Genomic DNA, 21,143 nt, shown 5'->3' with positions numbered 1-21,143 from the left:
AGAGAGAGAAGGGAAATGTGTCCTTGTTAGTTCTCACCAATGTTCTCTGTGGCTTTCAGGACAGTGGTATCATTCTGGAGTGGCTGTCTGACTTAGGGGTGAGTGGCACAGCTTTCTGGTGTTCCCAGTCCTATTTGGTTGGTTGTTTCCAGAGGGTGATGCTTGGGAAATGCTATTCTGCCTCATGGAGTCTTCACTGTGATGTTCCTCAGGGCTCAGTCTTACCCCCCATGCTGTTTAACATCTACATGAAACCACTGAGTGGGGTTATCCAGAGGTTTGGACTATGTTGTCAGCAATATGTGGATGACACACAGCACAGGTGTGGCAGTGGATGATTGTCTTGCCTCAGTAATGGATTGGATGAGAGCCAACAAACTGATGCTCAATTCAGATAATGTTGAGGTGGGTGGTTTCTAGAACAGATGGATGGGAGTTGGCACCATATCACTCCAGTGAGTGAAAAAGCTACGTGCTCTCTGAGGGAACACATACTTAGCTTTTTCCACTCACTGGAGCAATATGTGGCTAGGGATAAGGTTTTTTTTTTATTCTCTCAGTTTCTCATTTGGTGCTTATTAAATCCAGTCATCCACATTTCTGCAGCAACTTGCATTAAAAAAAAATCCTAATAAAAATTCATGTGGAATTTAATGTGAATTACTCTTAATACAATTTTATACACAATTTTAACTAACATACAATTGTTTGCAAACAAGTTTCCCCAATATAATACAATTTTCTTTGTTATTTTCATTTTCATGCACACTTTCCCCTAATATATCTATTTTCGTAAACAATGGTTGGAGAACTGAATTGCATGATTTGAAAAATCAAAGGATGACTGTGTTTCAATTCTCATAATGTTTCGCAACGGGAAGATTTGGCTTCAAACACAAATTTCTCGCCCATCCCTCCCTGTGGCATAATTGTTGTGATTATATCTCCATGTTCTCTTCTCTTAATGCTGCTGCTTGGAAAAGGAAGCAATATTACTCTGGAAGTGATCTGTGATGGTGGCTGGCAAATATCAAACTTCTGTTGGGTGTGAAGCTATGACTCTTGCACAATGCAGAGCACCCAAAGATAAATGGCTTCTATGTATGTGGCTGTATTTATTGAAGTTACAATGATTCACATGCTCGTTCTCCCAGTTCTGAGGTCTAGTAGGTGTGAAGGATGCACAGGCAAGACGGAAAGGTGACTCTTGCAGAATTATGGGGAAAGGAAGCCAAGGGGAGGAGCAGGAGAGAGGCAGCTGTTTTGAAAGAGAATGCCTGAAGTAACAGAATGTCCTGGGTGGTGGGTTGGATTGCTGCAACAGGTGTGTGTATCTATATAAACCTGTCTGAAACATGAAACAGGTGGCTCCAACCCAGATAAAGAGTACAGTAACTAGCTGGAGAAGCTGGTGCTGCACTGTCAGTCAGAATGCCTCCACAGTCAGGCACTGTTCTAGGAGGAAAGGAACCTTGCTTAGATGCTCCACAGCTTTTCACCTGGGAGGAGATAGGACTCCGCTCGGGCAAAGGGAACTCCAAGGAAGAGAGGTGGCTGGTCATCAACCGGAAAGTCTACGATGTCAGCAAGTTCTATTGGCGGCACCCTGGAGGAAGGCGCGTCATCAGCCACTATTCCGGACAAGATGCCACGGTGAGACCTTATTGCGGGGCAGAGAGCAGTGGAGAAGGACCATCACCCAGTGGCAGAGCACATGTCTTGAATCAGGAGTAGAGAAACTCCAGCCCATAGACCTGCTAGGGGATCCCATTTGGTCCATGAGGTCATGGCAGTCTAACATCACTGGCTTGCATCAGCTGATGGAGATGGGGCTCGATCCTACTGGGTGCATCTTTGCCAGCATGTTCCCTGCAAGAAACACACTGGCAAAGCAGACCCTTGTAGAGAGCAGGGTTGCACCCTCTGCTCAACAGCTGGAGAGGGGAGAGTTCAATGCAGGGAATGCATTGGCAAAGCAGATCCATCCCTGCAGCCCTCTGAGATCACCCACCTCTCAGACACCTGATGTCATCAGGTCATCGGAAGATTGATAGATGGGTGGTCCCATCCACCTGCTGAAGTTGGCAAGAAGGGTGGAGAGAGATAAATATCTTTTTTTCCCTGTCAAAAAGGCACACCCACCCCTGCCTTACTTGGACCACATCCCAGATTTGACCCCTAGCATCTCCAAGGTTCTCAGGTAGCAGACCTGGAAAAGACTTGTGCCTGACATCCTGGAGGACACAGCACTGTAGGCATTCAGGGCTAGAGGGACCAAGGTTCTTCATATGCTCATGAAGTTTCCTTGGCAATTTTCTGTTATTGTAGGAAACAAGAGTTAGAAGTAGGGTCTGAAGGCACAGAAAAGCCCACCCCATAATAGCTTGCTGGAGGAGGAAGCTAAATTCTGGCTGGCATGGGTGACTAAAGCTAGTCTGCAGTTCCTTCTCAAGATAATTGGTTATAATTCTTTCTACATATCATTGCCTGACTTCCAGGTGGTTTAAAGAAGCCCAGGTGTGTGAAGGATTCATATGGACTTAAAAGCAGAGTTATCATACCTGTGAGAAACTATGACTGAGGATGTCTCCTCAGCCAAAATATTTGAGTAATGTTGGGGTAGGAAGCTAAGAGAACTGATGTAGCATTGCTGATATTTGTTGGGATTGTAGTTTTTGCTCTTCTCGTTGAGTTTAACCCTGGTAAGTACACTTAGAATTACAGCCACAATTTTATATTTCACTACAGAATGTCTTAGCTTTGCAGATTAAATTGGCAAAGTGTGAAATATACTAATCTGTTGTACACCTGAAATTAAAATTTAGAAAACACCACCTGAGATTAAGAATAGCGTAAGTAAAGGATGTTGTGTTTGGGATTGTCTTGACTGAACAGTTATGAGCCGGATATTGACCTTGGTGATTTAAAGTTTTCTCATTTTGCCTTGGGCACACTTTCTAGCACACTTCTGGCATGTCAAAGTAAACTAAAGGTATTTTATTTTTACATATATATTTTCTGTTCCTAACCAAATGAATATTCTGGCACCCACAAAAACAGGTTTATTCAAATTACATGTAGCTGAAGTTGGTGTTAATTGACATGGTACAATCCTAGAGCCTGTGGCTCTCCAAATGTTGCTGGGATGTGACTCCTATTCTCCCTGATGACTGGTCATGCTGACTGAGGCTGATGAGAGTTAAAGTCTACCTAAATCTGAAAAGCCGTCGTTTCCCTGATGTCTACTCAGAAGTAAGCCTCACTGATTTCAGAGGGACTCACTCCTGGGTAAAGGGTGTACAGCGTTGCAGCTTAATTTGCATAAAACCTGGTGCAATTTTTGTCTGATAATTCTCATCTGCCTTGTGAGGAAATTCCCATGACAAAGAAATAGAGATGGAGAAATACCACGGTGCACAAAGAGAGAAAAGAAGGCGCCACAATGCAGTGTTCCAGTTGAAGGGTGGGGTTCTTTGAGAAATTCACATGCCTCTGACCTCCCCCCACCCCACCCCTGTTTTAGTCCAATCCCCCATAGTCTTTTAAATGCAGCAACTAAAGGGGTTCTGACCCAGCATGTAATTTGAGCATCACCTCACAGGAAAAGTCTAGACTTCTAACATGGGTTGCCATACATCTGGATTTTCCTGGACGTTTAAGCAATTTACAGAAAGGGTTTAACTAATAATGCAGGTGCTCACATTCATGCACAGCCACCCTCACAGGGATCCAGAAAGTTGTGGTGGAGTTACACTGCCTAAAGGTGTCTTCTTTGAAGCGAGTAGCCAGACCAACCTTCCCCCTAGTAAGTCCCTGGCCACCTGTTTAATACCCACAGGGTAATACGAACAGGAAGGAAATCATACTGAAGGAAATCAACCCTGAGTGCTCACTGGAAGGACAGATTGTGAAGCTGAGGCTCCAGTACTTTGGCCACCTCATGAGAAGAGAAGACTCCCTGGAGAAGACCCTGATGTTGGGAAAGATGGAGGGCACAAGGAGAAGGGGACGGCAGAGGACGAGATGGTTGGATAGTGTTTTCGAGGTTACCAGCATGAGTTTGACCAAACTGCGGGAGGCAGTGGAAGACAGGAGTGCCTGGCGTTCTCTGGTCCATGGGGTCACGAAGAGTCGGACACGACTAAACGACTAAACAACAACAATACGAACAGGAATGAAACATTGGCTAAGAGTCGCAAACATCAGCTGCGTTCTCACATGCCTATCACTGCTTCAGATCTCAGAAGTAGTTGCAGCAGGTGCCAGTGAGTTATTCAATGCCAGGAAGATTGAGGCAGGCAGCCCAACTCAAGTTATAGATTTAAGGACTACTATTAAAAGGCTGGAACATGTCAATTATTTAGTTTGCCGTAATATTTCTACCAACATTAGGGTGTGTGGGCAGGAGAAGGTGTCAATCGGTTTCTCTACCTCAGGCAGAAAACATGCACTGGATTCCTTCTGGGCGGGGTGGGGGGGAGGAATATATCAGTTCTCTCGGTTCTCTTCCAATCTTCCAATCGATTCTCCACATTTCTCCAGGAATTTACAATTATTCTTTTTAAAATCCTCATAAAATTCTTCAGTGGTTTTGACCAGTGCCATTTTTCTAGAAAAAGGTGCTGGAACTCAACATGAACTGCTCTCTTGTTCTCTTAAAATGGCAATGGCGCACACCTGGGAGGTGCTGGAACTGAATTCCAGTGAATTCTGGCTGAGAAAAATCCCTTGCATTGACTAATGTACACATGTTGTGATGCATTTGTGTATTATTATTATTATTATTATTATTATTATTATTATTATTATACCCCACCCATCTGGCTGGGTTTCTCCAGGCTCTCTGGAGCACATATAAAGACATAGTAAAATGTCATTTTACTATTCATGCTATTTCCATGAACATATTTATTTGTATGCACACCTTAACCCAATATATGTATTTTGGTAAATGTTGTTTGCTTAAAGAATGGCATTGCAATATTCAGATAGGTGTGAATTTCAAAAGACAGCTGCATTTTGTTTATTGTATTATTTTGGAAACTGTGAATTTATAGGTTTGGATTTAAATGCGAGCTGAATTTAACCCAGTCAGATGAGTGGGGTACACAAAATAAATAATTACTATTATTACATATTGACTTCCTCCCCCATCCTTGCTTCTGGGCTTACAACATGGACACATGGCTGATGCCCACAAGTTAGAATATGCCTCAGTACGACATGTGTTCACCATGCCCATGAAATCTCCTCATCTGATATGCCTTCAAACCACGTTTGTACCTCCTACTGGAATGGACTGGCTTAGGCCACAAGGGCCGTTTAAGGATTCCTGGGACTCCATTGTGTTCTTACATGATTGTCTTTCAGTGTCACAAACCACAGATGCTCTTGGATTCAGATGCCAGCGAAATAATTAAGGCTCCACCTACCATTAGGCAAGTGAGGCAGCGTGCCTCAGGTAGTAGGATGGAGGGTACTTTTAAAAGCCTATAAATTACCATTTATATTAAGATTGCTGCAATATGTTTATCAACACTGGGTGGGTGAAGGAGGAGGTGTCATTGGGCTTTCTACCTCAGGCAGAGAAATGTCCTGGGCCATATCCAGGCTTACAGATTTTATCGCTTCTGAGAACATAAACAAGAGGCTGATGCATAATTATGACATCTGGTCATGCTAGACATTTCTTAGTCTGATATGTCTTAAGCTGGAATGAATTGACTTATGGGCCCCTCCAGACTGTTTTGTTGTTGTTTGTGGGTATATTTTTCAACATGTCCTTGATGCAATAATAGTGCATTAGTAGTGAATTTACACTGGACTGTCCACACGCCATGCCACTTGGTTAGTTGTTCTCCAGTGCTTCACCAGTGTTACTGTATTACTGCCATCTGGAGGGATATGCTTACCCTATAGTGCACCACCAAAAGAGGGAGAAAAGAATAAACCCAGAACATCAGTAGCATAAAAAGTTCCAGGATTACAGCAGGTGGTTAAAGGGTGTGTGTTGATTGGAAATGAAACAGGCTATCTGCCCCCAAACCATTTGGAGGCACAAACAGTATTGAAAGCAGGACTGTGTAAAAGTGCCCCAATATCATCGTGAATACAAATCATCACGAAATGACACCTGGAGGGGTTGTCAAGATGGAATGTACTGTTTTAATGGCACAACGTAACATAGGAGAAGGTATTGCTGGCACCACTTTTGAGTGCAAGCGGCTATAATGGAATCACGGCACCATCTGATGTGCCACGTAAGCACAACACTGGAAAAGTTTTCTGACTGGTGATGCATGCTGTGTTGGGTTGTTTGAATATTACTTCTAAACATATTTATATACCACTATGTGATTTAAAAAAAAAAAAAATCAAAGCAGTTTCCAGCAATGAAAAATGAAACCACACAGTAAAAACCATAAAAAGTTAAACATCCATCAACCATTGCGAAAGGATTTGTTTTGAATTGCCTGCATAGACCTGGCAGAATAGAAAAGGTTTGAACAAGTATTCAAAAGTTGGCACAGAAGACACACTGCTGTATCTATTGGCAGAGTACTCCACAAGAATGGGCCGATGGAAGCAGGAAGCATGTGTGGTAGGAGAACCCATGTTTACATCACTGCTGCTGTCACCCCAAATCAGAAATCGGCCTTTTAATCAATGCGGGTGGGAAAGATATTGATGTGCACTGACTCATGTTGACAACAGGGGGCAGTGCTCAGAACGCCTCTGCATTTGACTTCACCCACCAAAACTATAACTAACATAGGGTTTGCCATTTAGGGCATTGCTGAGTGCTTTGAGGTTTTTAGGTTTTTTCTACAATCAAGCAGTATATACATTTTATGAAGAAAATAATAACTAAGTATGTTCTCCCTTCAATGATTTTTCAAGTGCCTTCTGTCTTTAGCTGTGATTTTCATGTCTCCTCCTCTGAGGGAATAAGAAAACACGGAAAGACGTCTTGCCTGTCCATCTGTTGAACTTTTGGTAATATATGTAGCTGGAAAGGTGCTTGATGAAACTGAAATGTGACGTGAGAAAGGAATTGGGTACAATAAAATGTGATTCATTTTAAAGTCAGTTCATTCTAATGTTTGGAAGCTCCTTTGAGAAATTGTGTAAACTCTGCTGGCGTCTACAGAAACCTTCATCTGTGGGTGGAAGATTTCTTGCTGGTTATGAAACTCACAGTCATAAGCAAAGAGTCACTGCCTAAAGGCTTTTGGACTCAGCTGGACTGTTACATTAAAAGTTATTTGTATGCGTTGTATATGTGATATTGCCACCAGATAACGGCCTGGAATCCTGTTTTTCTCTACCTGTTTCTCCTGTTCAAACTGAAATGCTTCTTTGATGTGTTTAGATCCAGCCTCTGTACACACACACACACACACACACATCCTCAACCCTCAGCATTGCTTCTTGTGCTCAGCCCATTTGGCTTCTGAGACCTCGCCAGGCACACATGTTTCTGAGCTCTTTTCAGCCACAAGGTCAATGCACTTGCTTGGTTTATTTTGAATGACCACTGAGATTCTATTGATGCTGAATTCTGAATGCAGTTAATTAGGGTAGTCTCTTTACAGGGCTAATTCAAATGTAATGCTAAACAAAGGCTTGACCTTCCTTAGGCTGATGTGCTCCCTCTTTCTCTCCTTGTATACTTCAGTTCTCTTCCATAGTTTCCTGTTACATCTGAATGAGCAAACTTTGGTTGCAAATTGTTGCTCCAGAGGACTACTGCAAACCATTGTTCGTGGTTTGGATTCTATGGCAAACTATAGTTTGCCCGAACCAAAAATCAAGGAGGCCCATGGAAAATAAATAAAAAAAGGAGAGTGTGCTTTCCTGAAGACCAGACCAAATGACATCATAATGGGTGATCATTACTATCAATCTTGGACCTCTAGTTTCTGTTAACTCATTTAACAGGAACTGTATACCAGTCTTGATTTGTGAATCACTGGCTTCACAAGTACTTACAGCAAAACGTGAAACTTACTTATCAGAAATAAAATATAGTTGTTCATTTGTTGTTGTTGTTGTTGCTGCTGCTGCTGCTATTGTTGCTGTTGCTGTTGTTGTATATGTATTTATACCCCACCTTTCCTTGAGGGAACTCAAGGCAGCTTAAAGAAAAAAATAAGAACCGCTAAAAGCATAGAAAAAACAATAATTAAAAAACCATAAAACATTGATAAAATTAAAACTATATACATATATAAAATCTATTAAAATCATACCAATAATTACAATATAAATAGCACAGCACCAGCCCTTTCATTAAAAGCATCTCAATTCATCATAGGATTCAGTGAAGAATATCCTGCTAGATAGTCCTTTCTAGAATGTCCAAAAATAAAAATAAAAATGGAATGATCAACCCAGAATGAGCTTGGTGATCACTTACTGTCATAAAGTTCTTCCTGGTGTTTGATCAGAATATCTTTCCTTGTAACTTTAACCCATTGGTTCAGGTCCTACCCTCTGAAGCTGGAGAAAACAAGCTTGCACCATCCTCCATGTGACAACCCTTTAGTTATCTGAAGATGGCAATCATATCTCCTCTCAGTGTGCTCTTTTCCAGGCTAAACATACCCAGCTCCTTCAACCTTGCCTCATAAGGCCCTTGATCATCTTGGTTGCTCTCCTCTGCTCACATTCCAGCTTGTCAATATCATCCTCAAATTCTGGTGCCCAGAGCTAGACACAGTACTCCAGGCGGGGTTTCACCAAGGCAAAACAGAACAGTACTATTCCTTCCCTTGGTTGGGACACTATACTTCTGTTCATCCAGCTTAGAATAGCATCAGCTCTTTCTTCTTCTTCTTCTTCTTCTTCTTCTTCTTCTTCTTCTTCTTCTTCTTCTTCAGCTCTTTCTTCTTCTTCTTCTTCTTCTTCTTCCTCCTCCTCCTCCTCCTCCTCCTGCATAACTTTGTTGACTCATGTTAAGTTTGTGGTGTACTAAGACCCCTACATCCTTTTACATTGTTGTTTGTTTGTGTGTGTGTGTGTGTGTTTAGGATGCCTTCACCGCTTTCCACAAGGATGAGGACCTAGTAAAGAAATACCTGAGCTCACTGCTAATTGGGGAGCTGGCACCTGATCAACCAAGCTGTGAACCCACCAAAAAAGTAAGTTTTCCATGTGGTGTGCATGGCAAAAGCCGCTGGACTAAAATGCTTTACATGTTCTAATTGAGCAAAAGCACACTGTAGATACCAAAGAACTTAGCTGCTGGATTTCCCTTTGGTGGCTTAGGCCCCATGGATCCCTAAGGGTACACTTTTCATGATGCTTTAGAACCTCAATATTGCTCCTCACCCCCTGTCCCCATGTTAGAGATGTGAAGGAGAATGGCTTTGCACACAGCCACCATGGAAGAGACAACCATAAACTTGTGCAGTTGGGTAGGTGGTGGTGGGATCTGGTTGGATATTTAAATCTCTCTGCCTTGATCCTTTACTAAGCACCAGCCCCATTCTTCACTGGTCACCAGTATAGTTGTGTTTATGGCCCTATCCATAAACGTCAATGAGTTGAAGGGTGAAGTCTAAAATGGGGAGATTTCCCGCACAATTTAGAACCCTGCAAAATTGAGGGTCTAGATCATGTGAGGAGCAAAGGCATTCCACACTTTGGATTTCATCCTCATGGAAGGAGATGAGGATAGCAAAGCAGAGTTGGAGCCTAGTGAGATTGCCCTGCTTCCTTGTAGGATTTACATGCAACTAGCATGCCAAGTGCACTTCCCCTGCATGCGAAGACAGGCTCTGGCAGATGGAACGGACAAGTGGCTCTCATGGTCAAGAAGGCAGAGAAGGGAAATTCTGGCCCTAAACCTCTGCTGCCTTGCGGAATATCTTTGTTAGAAGGAAAGACTAAGGAGTAAACCCTAAACAGATCCAGAGTGGAGTCCCTAAGATAGTTGGATGGTGTCTTAGATGCCTCATTCTGGCAACTCCAGCAACCAAGCTGGTGCCAAGTGTGTTGCTCTGCTTTCCTTTGGACCACATCAGCGAGGCTGAGAAGTCAGGGTCTTGACATCTGGGCATTCCATTGTCTTTCGAGATAGACAGATGCCAACAACAGCATAGGAGGCATCTGGGTACATAAACCTCAGCTCTTACAGAAAATCCATTCATTGCACTCCTTGAAGTTACTGTGGAGAGACAGAGCAGAGAGTGGTTTTCCACTGCTCCTGGTTAGACAATGCCCTGAAATCATCATGCCCCTCTTATCTTAGAGTCCTGTCCCATCCCGCCCCCTGTTGAAGGAGACCTGACCAGCTGGCTTGGCTTCTCTGTTACCATCGTGATCTTTCTAGAGAAAGTGTAGTAATGCTACAGTTTGACACAGATGCATGTACTTTGTGAAGGGGGAACTTAACCATGGTCATTTCTCACAGGATATGCTGATACAAGATTTTCGTGAGCTGCACAGCACAGTGAAGAGATCTGGACTCCTGAAGGCCAGTTATCCCTTCTTCGCCTTCATGTTCCTGCATGCTTTCCTGATAGACATTGCATCCTGGCTCGTCATCTGGTACTTTGGAAAAACATGGACCCCTTTCCTCATTGGTGTAGCATTGTTCACCATTGCACAGGTAAATGTGTCTGCATTACTGTGTGCAGCAGGATTCAGTCTGGACTATTCTGGACCAGTTACCTGTCTTAGTGCTTTGTCATATCCTCACCCCCCTAAGCATTTGGCATAGCTTGTGGAATTTCAGCATATCATGGTGATTAGCTAAATACTGCCTACAGTGGCTTTCACATCCCTACTAAATGAGTTATCAGGCATCAAACCTGGGAACCTGAACACACAAATTTAATGTTACCAGCTGAAAATTGGTCTAGTTTGTCAAAGTGGGAGTTCAAGGTACCACTTAAAACTACAGCTAAACTTGCACTTTTAAAAGCGTGCTCTGCTCAGCAACAGGCAAAAGCTACTTATTTTTTATTAAAATAAGATTTATAATAAGAAAATTTCCCAAAGGAGCTAATTTGTAGTCATCTTATTGCCCATTGCCCAGTCAATCAACATCCACTGTTCCAGACTACTACTCCCTTTTTCAAATCCCTACTTTCATGAATTTCAGCCATACACCTGATCTTACTGACTGCAACAGCAGCTGGGAGGAACTAGCCAGGCATATAAATTTAGAGTGGGGTTTCCCAAACTTGGGTCTCCAGCAAACTTGGGTCTCCAACTGTTTATGGACTTACAACTCCCATCACCCCTAGCTAGCAAGACCAGTGTTCAGCTCTGATGGGAACTGTAGTCCCAAAAAAACAGCTGGAGACCCAAGTCTGGGAAACACTGATTTAGAGCAACCTAGCAAAAGGAGCCAGCTCCACAAGCTGCAGGGAGCCCCAGCGGACAAGTGTCAAAGCAAGTTAAACAGCCAGGCAAGTTCGGCAACAGGGCCTGGAAGCCAGGACGCACGATGCTGCCTGACCTTTCTTTGATCTAAAGAAAACCTGTCCTGAGAGAACTTCTCCAGAGCTGGAGTGATCCTAGTAGTGGGCAATTTGACAACTGGGTGTGTGATCGGTGTGTAGGCCGTAGGATTTATTGCTTGTCTGTTGTGAAGGTTGTGGATATCACCTGTCACCTAGATAGCATAGCATAGTAGATAGTAGTAGTAGATAGCATAGTAGATAGTGATGGGGAGGTTGCAGTGCACACTGGCACAAATGGCATGGGGAAATGTAGTTGTGAGGTCCCAGAAGCAAAATTAGGGTTGTTTGGTAGAACTCTGAATGCCAGCAGCTCCAAGGTAGTTTTCTCTGCAATGCTGCTGGTTCCGTGCGAAAGGCCAGCTAGACAGGCACAGCTTTGTAGTCAAAATGCATGTGGTCTCAATGTGTGTAAACAAGTACGAAGTGATGCATGTCAAGGCAAAAATAAAATAAAGTTCTTAATTTCACATGCATGTCCATGAGGTCTGAACTGGTGGAACTGACTGTCTAGGAAGGAGACCTTGGAGTCACAGTAGATTGATAAAGATGTCAATCCAGCATTTTCTTCTTCATTTTGAGGCAAAAAAAGTCAGTTGTTAACAGAGAAATAGCAAAAAGTTGCTTCATTGGAAAGAGATGCTGGCACCCTTTGATGTTATGGTAGTGCTGTGTGAGTTGCTTTCCTAGGAATTCATCCCCCCCACACCCCCACAGCTGTTGACCTTGAAAGGCCAGTGGCCATTTGGTAGAGCCATTTGCAATGGAATGGGTCCTTATCATAAATATTATGCCTGGCTAGTATGGGAGGTGATGATTTCAAGCTGAAGATCTGTGTGACTGGCCTTGTATTTACATAGTTGTGAGCCTTTAAAAATTACACCACACTGTGGGATAATTCCATGGACTGTGGCTTCCACAATGCTACTGTAATACTTAAAATCTTCCATTTCATTGTTCTGTTGTGTCTGAACTTTTATAAGCAATATTCATGAGGCAAGCCTTTTTATTATGCCACCGTGGGAAGTGAGGATATATACCCATGCAGGAAGGCCTAGTGCCCTTTTCTATAGTACTAACTTCATGGGAACCAGTTCTCCTTCTGATGAAAGTGCCCAGGCTTCCTACCAATTTCCGTTGCAAATATGTGGGGTACTAAAGAGGGGCAGAGTGTGTAGGATAGCTCCTGTTGCTTTTCCCAAGTCTTAGTGAAAGAGTGAGCCATTTGTTCCTACTAACCCATCTGTGGAAAATAGCCTATCAACATGTATTGATATTGCTTTTTTGCTTTCCAGATCCAGTATGGCTTTCTTCAGCATGATTTGGGGCATGTTTCCGTCTTTCAGAAGCCCAAGTGGAATAGACTGGCTCACCACATTGTGGCAGGAATACTTAAAGTAAGAGCCCAGTATTGAGAGTGGGGTTTTTCCTGCTTAGAACTCATAGAAGCTAAGCAGGAATAGAATCAAACTTCCTGATAAATTTTAGTTCAATAACTTCACTCTTGATACTCTCGTCAAATTCTTTGTTAAATGACTGTGACTCTCAGGTCAACATCAGAGTATAGCTGTCAACGTTTCCCTTTTTTAAAGAGAAATTCCCTTATTCCAAAAAGGATTCCTCGCAAGAAAAGGGAAAAGTTGACAGCTGTGCATCAGAGTGCCCTAGGAGGCTGAAGTTGTCTCTCTCTGTTTTCTCATCGTTGTCATTTTGGACAATTTTTTTTCCAATTTGTGTGTCAGGAATAAGCACATAACGTAGTTGCTCCAACACCACCAACATGAATAATGAAAAATTGGTGGAATTTTCTTTTTATTCTGTTTGCAGGGAGGGCCCCCCAGCTGGTGGAAGCATATGCATAACCAGCACCATGCCAAACCCAACTGCTTCCGCAAGGACCCAGATCTCAACATGCATCCACTCCTGTTCAGCCTGGGGAAGCCACTCTCTGAGGAGGTGAGTAGACAGGGGAATGCACACCAGGAATAACAGACGCAGTGGGTTAAAGCCATGGTTTGGTTTCTCCTTACGTGCAAACATGGCCATGGAAGCCGATTTCATGTTGCAAACATATATCGCAGGCTTCTTTCCTGAATCAAATTCTCTAAGAAAAATCTGTGCAGTGACAAAAGGTCAGCAAAGTTGTTACCTATGTTTAAACGCATTACTTCTGCTCTCCATTCGCAGCTTGGGAAGAAGAAGAAGAAATACATGCCTTACCAGCACCAGCACAAATACTTCATCCGTGAGTCTCTCTCACTTGTTTGCTACCAGCAGCAAGGCTGTGTCTCTTTGGGGATTAGGACCGAAGCTTGTTAGATCAGAGGCTGGAGGTTCTGAAAAAAAAATATGCTAGAGGCAAATGGATAGATAGAAGAAATGTTATCCTTACTAGTGTTACACAAACCCCAATCTCTGAGCAGTGAGAGACTTCAGACTCCCAGCTTAGGGTTTGTTTCTGCAGAATGAAGATCCCTGGAGATGAGTAGCATTTCCCCACACATTTATACAAGCTGAGCATAAGAAAGAAATTTAACAGCATCAAAACTCCAGCAGATTAGAAGGGGGGACACCAATTCCACAAAGCAAGTCAAGCTGCTCCGTCTCTTTTCAGCTTCAGTTTCAAAACTCTTGAGGTTTTTGTTTTTGTTTTGGTTCTCTTTCTCAGATACACACTTTCCTGACTTCACCTCCAGCCAGGGCAGGAGGGATGAAAGTCAAATACCCTTGAGCTCCTATGGCAACAAATCACCTGCTCTAGGCCAGCTCTTTTATGCCAAGCTTGACCATTTTCATTAAAAAAAAATTGTCCATTTCTACAAATGCACATCAGACAGCTATAGAGTCACAGGGTTGCAAGGGATCTTGAACGGACACCCCCTCCAACTTAAATTTAGCTCAGTATGATTGCTCCAGAATTACCTGGGAGTTGAGAAATACCCAGAAATACCTAGGGGCTTGGATAGCTTGGTTATTACAACTGAAGGAAAATACTCCTCTTTGTTTTATGTTTGCTTTCCTTTTTCTCCATAGTCTTAGCCCCGATGACTTTCGTTGTATTTGTGCAGCTGATTATAATACGCTTTGCAATTCAGAGGAAAAAATGGATGGTGAGTCATCTGTGAACTTGTAACTGCACTGTTTCCCCTATGGATAATAACGTAATGGTGGAATGCAGATGTCCTGTGTCCGCGCTGCCTACAGCTAGCCACCAGAGTTGCATTGGAGAAATCATTATTTTATTCCTGTGTCACATGAAGGATGAGTTTACTTTCGTGAATTAACAGAGTAAACAAATCCACTTGGCCTGTGTATGTTGGAGCCAATGTCAGTTTGGGGAGGGCGGAATAGATCTACAGTAATCAAGAAGACCAATGTCCATGAGATTTTCATTTGTTCATTCCTTTGATTTGTTAATTGTACGGCCTTTCATAATATCCACCCCGGTGCAGAAACATGTGTCCCATCTGCACTGATACTGATCCCCTTCCATACGATGGAGGCAGTTCTTCTTAACATGATGCAGTTCCCAGGGTGTTTCCATACATGCAAACATTGCTCTGAGTCACATAGCATCATGGCCTTTGAAGCCATGATAATTGCACCATACAAAGGCAGCGGTTTTCAATCTTTTTTTATTGCCTTAACCCAGTTTTCTTTGGCAGGAGTTTTTTTTCATTGTGTTCTACAACATCCGCGTTTGTCTCATGTTTGTTCCTTTAATGGGATTTAAGACCTTCATGGCATTCTACTGGCTGGCCAGGTAAATAATCTGTATGCAAAACGCTCATGGATGGGGTGGGCTGGGGCGGCTGTGCATGTACAAAGTGCTGTATTTGCAACTCAAATTATCCCACTAGCATGAACAGATCCGTCATGCAGATGATCTCCCCTGGCCTGGCCTAGCAAAGCAGTCCAAGAAAGTGTCCATCAGTCCCAAGAGAAACTATTCCTCTGCCCCCTACTCTGCATTCAGATAGTGGAAAAGTAAAATACAGAAATAGGTGGAATTCAGCACCACGCGATTACAGACATTTTGTCTGCACAAAGTACATCGCCTTGTGAGATGGAACAATCCCCTTCCCCTCCCCCCACATGCTGTTCTGGGCCTACCTCTGACCCCCCCCCCCAGCTAATGTTGGGGGGGGGGCATAAGTGCTGCTGTGCAAGCAGAAGTCCTTGCACAAATTTGTTACATTTGTTAAGAGATCTCACCCTATATGTTTCCAGCATTATATTTATCATCTGGTGTGTGGTTGTTGTTTTTTTAAAAATGGAAGCTTCCTTATTATCCATGCAATGTTCTTCCGTGGCAAAAAGGTTCATTCAGTGACCTAAGAGGCTGCTTAACTATTAATAGACTCCTCTGGAGTTAGCAGTGCCAATTCGATGAAATACAAACAATAGCAGACAGCTCCAAGGCAAAGATTCCGTAGTTTCCCAGGTCTTCCAGGCTCTTTGTGAGGCCTTGGTAAAACTACAAATCCCAGAGATATCTGAACTGGAAAATTCCCATAAGTAAGTCTGCTGAGCCTAATGAAGGCCCATGGAGCATTTGCTCCTCTTATTCACTTACTCTCATCACTCCTACAGGAGCAGAAAGGGAATAGGGCCTTGTAAGCGGAAGGAGGGTGTAGAAAAAACTTGCTTTGAAAGAATTAGCCCTTTTCATTCTGTATGAGGTGGTATTGGCCAATCTCTGACAGAATGGTGATTGTTGTTGTTGTTGTGTTGATCTACCCAGGTTCCTAGAAAGCACTTGGTTTCTCTGGGTCTCACAGATGAACCACATTCCCATGACTATCGATTATGATAAGAATTTGGACTGGGTGTCTGCTCAGGTGAGTTAATATGTACTTCTTCCTCCCAGAGACAATGACTTTCTTTCATCTGATAGGTTCGGCCATCCATTTGCACTTTCAAGTGCATGGCCTCCTTAGAAAGGGCAAGGTTACATTTCCGTCGAAGAGAGAGTGGTTCAAATGGCCCAGTCGCCATGGTCACATTTTGGTGGGGTTGGTTCTGGAGGCAGCTGCTCCCCTTTGCCGGGCCATTTAACAGCCTGTCTCCTTTCTCGTTCTCACTTAGCTCGCAGCGACGTGTGATGTGGATCAATCCCTGTTCAATGACTGGTACACAGGGCACCTGAACTTCCAGATTGAGCATCAGTGAGTATGTGACATATGGAAGAGAGACGCTGGCACAGTGTGAATGTGTCTGGAAAAGGCCTTCATGTAAATGACAGCCCATACTCATATTGGGTGGGAAAGGGTTAGGGAACTTCAACAGAGGTGGGATGGCTTTGGCTAACTGAAGGCTCTGCCAATGGTTTATTGTTTATTATTTCCATCCCACCTTTCATCCAAGGAGCTCAAGGTGGTGAGGTAGGTTAGGCTGAGAGCCTGAGACTGACTCAAGTCACCTCCCCCAGTGAGGTGCATGGCTGAGTGGGGATTTGAACCCTGGTCTCCCAAGTCCTGGTGCGGCATTTTAGCTTCTACACCACACTGGTTCCCCATGTTTCTTGTTCTCTTTCCACAGCCTTTTCCCAACGATGCCTCGCCACAATTATTGGAAGGTAGCGCCTCTGGTGAAATCCCTCTGTGCTAAGCATGGTATTAAGTACCAATGCAAGCCCCTGCTCACGGCTTTTGCAGATATATTGCAGTAAGTTTTCCCCCACTTGCCTTGTTCCCCCCCCCCCATCCTCCAGCCCTAGCAGCCTTTTCGAAACCCTGACTTTATGAACAACAGAACCAGCTGGGAAGAGAGAAGTTGTGTAAATTGATTCTCAATTTGTATTGTGTTGTTATACGGGCTATGGTCTGCTGTTATTTTTATTGATCATAGGTCAGATGCCGCATTTTTCCGTGTGTAAGACTAGGGTTTTTTTACCAAAAAATTAGGCATAAAATTGGGGCTCGTCTTATACACGGGTAGTGCTGAGGGAAGTTTTCTTCCCAAAAATAGGGGGCGTCTTATACATGAGTACATAAGGAATACCTATATATTTCTTATAGACGGAAAAATACGGTATTGTTTATTGTAATTGCTGAGAGTGAATTTCTGTTCAATTTGCTGATATTTAATTTTATTGTATGCTATTATATTCTAATGGAATATTGAATATCACTTTATTTGGCTTAAGTTGCTTATGCTTTATGTTTTTATTATGACACTTTTGTATTGGATCAGATTGTGTTATAAGGTGTGCAGTCTTTGTTGCTTCTTCGCACTGCCTTTTGTTTCTCCACACTGCCTGGTGTATAGAATCATAGAATTGTAGGGTTGAAAGGCACCCCAAGGCCATCTAGTCCAACCCCCTGCAATGCAGGAATCTCAGCTAATCTCAGCGACGGTAATACAGAAAGGCGGTGTGCAAATTAAAAGTGAAATTAACAGCGCAAGGAAGAAAGACGAGCACTGAGCTGAAACTAAGCTGAGGATTAATGAGAGCCCTTTCTTTTTTCCTCTGCAGCACGCTGAAGGCGTCTGGGGAACACTGGCTGGATGCTTATATCCACGCCTAAGGAGAGAGAGGACTTTGGGGACAAATCACCTCGGGATGAACTGTGATCTCCTGTTCTTCCTCTTCCCTGGCACACACACCTTGAGCTGCTGATCTCTGAAGCTTAGGAATTTGAGGTGGGGCTGGAGCTGAACTTGAGTGAGTGAGAGAGAGAAGGGTGGCTTCTCTGCCGTCTTGCCCCTTTCTGTTTGTGGGGGAATGAAAAAGGAAAAAGAGCCTTTGTTCTACTTTGAGACCTTATGAAGAGATAGGGAAAGGAAAACGGTGCTTTGCTTCCTCTGTATTTCCACCTGCAACAACAGTTTCAAAGGTATATTAGGACTAGCAGCCTCCCAACCATTCTGAGTCCTTACATCCTGATCCTTTCCTCTAGTAGACTTGGCACAGTCTCAGGCTCCTGTCAGATTTGAACATCCAGATTGAATCTTCTTTGTTCCACTGAATGAACTCCACAGATTGCTCAAACAAAAGCATGGTTTGCATTTACTGAGTTGACCTAGAGCCAGCCCAGCTTTCAGGCAGAGTGAGGCAGTAGCACCAGGTAAAGGTAAAGGGACCCCCTGTTAGGTCCAGTCGCAAACGACTCTGGGGTTGCGGCGCTCATCTCGCCTGGTAGGCTTTCCAGCTCTGAGGCCAATCTCTTCTTTCCCCTGCCCTCCCTTTCCAGTTTTTCCTCCTCAATGGAGAAATCCAGGATTGTGCCATAGCTTTTGTTGATGTGGAGCAGCACCCTGCTCCTTTGAAACAAAGACACGAAGCACTGAAGACAGCTGCTGTTTTGGGGAGAGAGTGTAAACCCAGAGGTTTTGCCTCCAAATAATGGGACAAATTACACAATGACACAACTCACAGCACAAATCAAACACTCTCTTATTTTGGGGGCGGCCACATTTAGCTTCCAAACTGATAAGCACTCAGTCATTCAAGTTTCATAATAAAGGGAACAATGATTAAGCAAGATCCAATTTTCTGTGGTTATCAGAAATCTTTTCATTAAGTCCTAAGCAGGCCTCTTGAGCAAGCAAAGCCATTTTCCATTTCTCCCAAACTAAAGTTCTTGCTACTCATGATAATATAGTTCAGCTTAGCATATGAAGTTGTCTGTTCATGAAGATAATTGGATGAGACCCTATTCTGGGTGGACTTGCCTTCAGAGGTTAGATGGTGGCAACAACCAGGCAGAGGCAGGCCTTCTCCAGGAGGCAACCCTGATTAAAACTCCCTCCTATACTCTTATTTAAAACAAACAAATCTTTCAGGTGCAAAAAAATTAAAAATGTATACTTTTGGCAACCAATGACACCATCTCTGTTGCTCTTTGAATGTCGCTGCTATTGTCTTATTGTATTATATTATTAATTTATGTAATTTTGTTGTAAATTGTCTCCATGAAGTCCTTCTATGGTAGAAGAGTTGTATCTAAATAAATAAATAAATAAATAAAATAAGTAGCCTGCAAATGTGAATGTATGCTTTTTTGAAATTGATGGAAGAACCAACTTCAAATATGGGCCTCGTGTGAAATGCCTGGGGAGACATACACATCAGCAACAGATGTTTGATGTGACTGGGTACCATAGCTGCTTTTGTGAGAGATTTTGAAAGTAGATAATGAGAGCAAAATTTAACACTGCAAAAAGAAATCACAAGAATTCAAACTGTGGTGTGAAAACCTACCTTTTTTTTATTCTAGGGGTACGTAGGATAATTCATTCATTCCTTGATTGCATGCTGTTGAGCTCATAAAGTCTTGGGGCCAGCTGCAACCACCAGCCATTCTGTGCTGGAAGCAACACAATTATTTTGTTTGTCCTGAGGTTTCCTGTAGTGATCAGGTGGGATTGCTATGAGGAATTATAGCAAATATAGAGTAAGCCATCTGTGTCAGCAATGAAAGCATTGCGTTGACTGGGTTTAAACTATTTTGATATGATACTTGATCAAGCCACACCTCTGCATCCCTGTTCCATTTCTCTTTCCTCACAAGTCACATACTGCAGGCAGGCATCCTGGATCATCAAAGATAGTGGGCAGCTTCTTTGAAGTAGCCTTTCCAATATGTTAATCTCAGGATGTTTATCTTAGGGCCTGGAAATAGTTTCCCAGGAAGGTGATAAAGATGCCTATCTCCTTGCCATCCTTCCATCCTCTCCTGTTTACTCCTGTTTGTGATCTCCGGAGTTTCACTAGTCCTCTTTTATTTACTCTCAGATTATGTATGCATACTCAGAGTAGTCTTTGTAGTTAAAAGAATTTCTTTTGATCTGACTTTGTCAACACGTGGGGTTTGTTGAAATGCTCAGAAGAAATCTGATTGGTTCTTACTAACACTCTGTAAAAAGTTCTTTTGTGAATAAAACGACCTGGGCCAGGGGCTGGAGGCACAGAAAGACACACAGAGAGATTATTATACGCACCCTTCCCAGAGTCTTGCTGGTTCAAGCCTCTGTGTGTACTCTTATTAATCAGAGTTCAATCCTTCCTTTACTTTGAGAACGCCTCAGTTTCCAACATTCTGCTTCATTGAATGATTCTAGTATTATGAGAGAGGGAGAGAATTGTCTCCCTATCCACCTTCTCAGTATAATCCAGTAAACCTTTAACATGCCTTTTTACCTAAACTACCCCATGTTGTAACATTTCCTCATGGAGTTGTTCTTGGGGTGGATCTAAACTCATGTTTTTAACGTTAGGAAAGAGTTAAGGAAGGGTTGTGGTAACGCAAAAGGACAAAGGACACATTGCTCTTAATGTTCTTAATCTGTTATTAAGAGCAACCAGCAGCGTTTTGATGAAAATAAACCCACAACGAGGTAAGAAAAGCAATCTAAATTACAAATACACCCTGTGATGTTTTAGAAAGATATATCAAATATCATTCTAATAATGTTAAACAGCTCAGGGTCGATTCAGCCTTGATCATGGCATAAAGGGAAGTTTTCCTTCTGCACATATGTTTTCCCTCTGCACATAACTGTTGCATTATAGGGAAGCATTGCATCTCTTTCCACACATAACTGTGGCCTTATGGGAAGTCTTGCTATGGGAAGTATTGCTTCTTTTCTCTTGCATTCTGGGAAGTCTCGCTTATAATCTTCTCTCTGTTTCTGCACACACTGTACAAACCTGCTCCAAACACCAAG

The 21,143-nt window shown here is 42.9% G+C and overlaps 1 protein-coding gene across 1 annotated transcript; it reads left to right on the top strand.

Annotated features, from left to right (window-relative positions):
- The first annotated feature begins 1,356 nt into the window (after positions 1–1,356).
- On the top strand, positions 1,357–19,460 carry LOC310825647 (acyl-CoA (8-3)-desaturase-like). The gene is made up of 12 exons (XM_083699556.1): positions 1,357–1,653; positions 9,033–9,143; positions 10,418–10,615; positions 12,767–12,868; positions 13,299–13,427; positions 13,659–13,716; positions 14,505–14,581; positions 15,137–15,234; positions 16,216–16,312; positions 16,560–16,639; positions 17,013–17,138; positions 17,950–19,460. Exons 1-12 carry the CDS (start codon positions 1,432–1,434, stop codon positions 17,999–18,001), a joined length of 1,350 nt encoding a protein of 449 aa, XP_083555682.1. The 5' UTR covers positions 1,357–1,431; the 3' UTR covers positions 18,002–19,460.
- The last annotated feature ends 1,683 nt before the right edge of the window (positions 19,461–21,143 follow it).

This window comes from Podarcis gaigeae (genome assembly GCF_964106915.1).
Source record: "Podarcis gaigeae genome assembly, chromosome: 1".
In the NCBI taxonomy this organism is placed as follows: Eukaryota; Metazoa; Chordata; class Lepidosauria; order Squamata; family Lacertidae; genus Podarcis; species Podarcis gaigeae.
The sequence above is the reverse complement of the archived record's forward strand: the minus strand, read 5'-3'. Positions and strand labels throughout refer to the sequence as shown.

Excerpts from the sequence above, each read along its gene's own strand:
- LOC310825647 (XM_083699556.1), top strand. The coding sequence starts at position 1,432 with ATGCCTCCACAGTCAGGCACTGTTCTAGGAGGAAAGGAACCTTGCTTA. Across the intron at positions 12,869-13,298 it reads TTGTGGCAGGAATACTTAAA|GGAGGGCCCCCCAGCTGGTG; the intron begins GTAAGAGCCCAG and ends TTCTGTTTGCAG. Across the intron at positions 15,235-16,215 it reads GCATTCTACTGGCTGGCCAG|GTTCCTAGAAAGCACTTGGT; the intron begins GTAAATAATCTG and ends TGATCTACCCAG.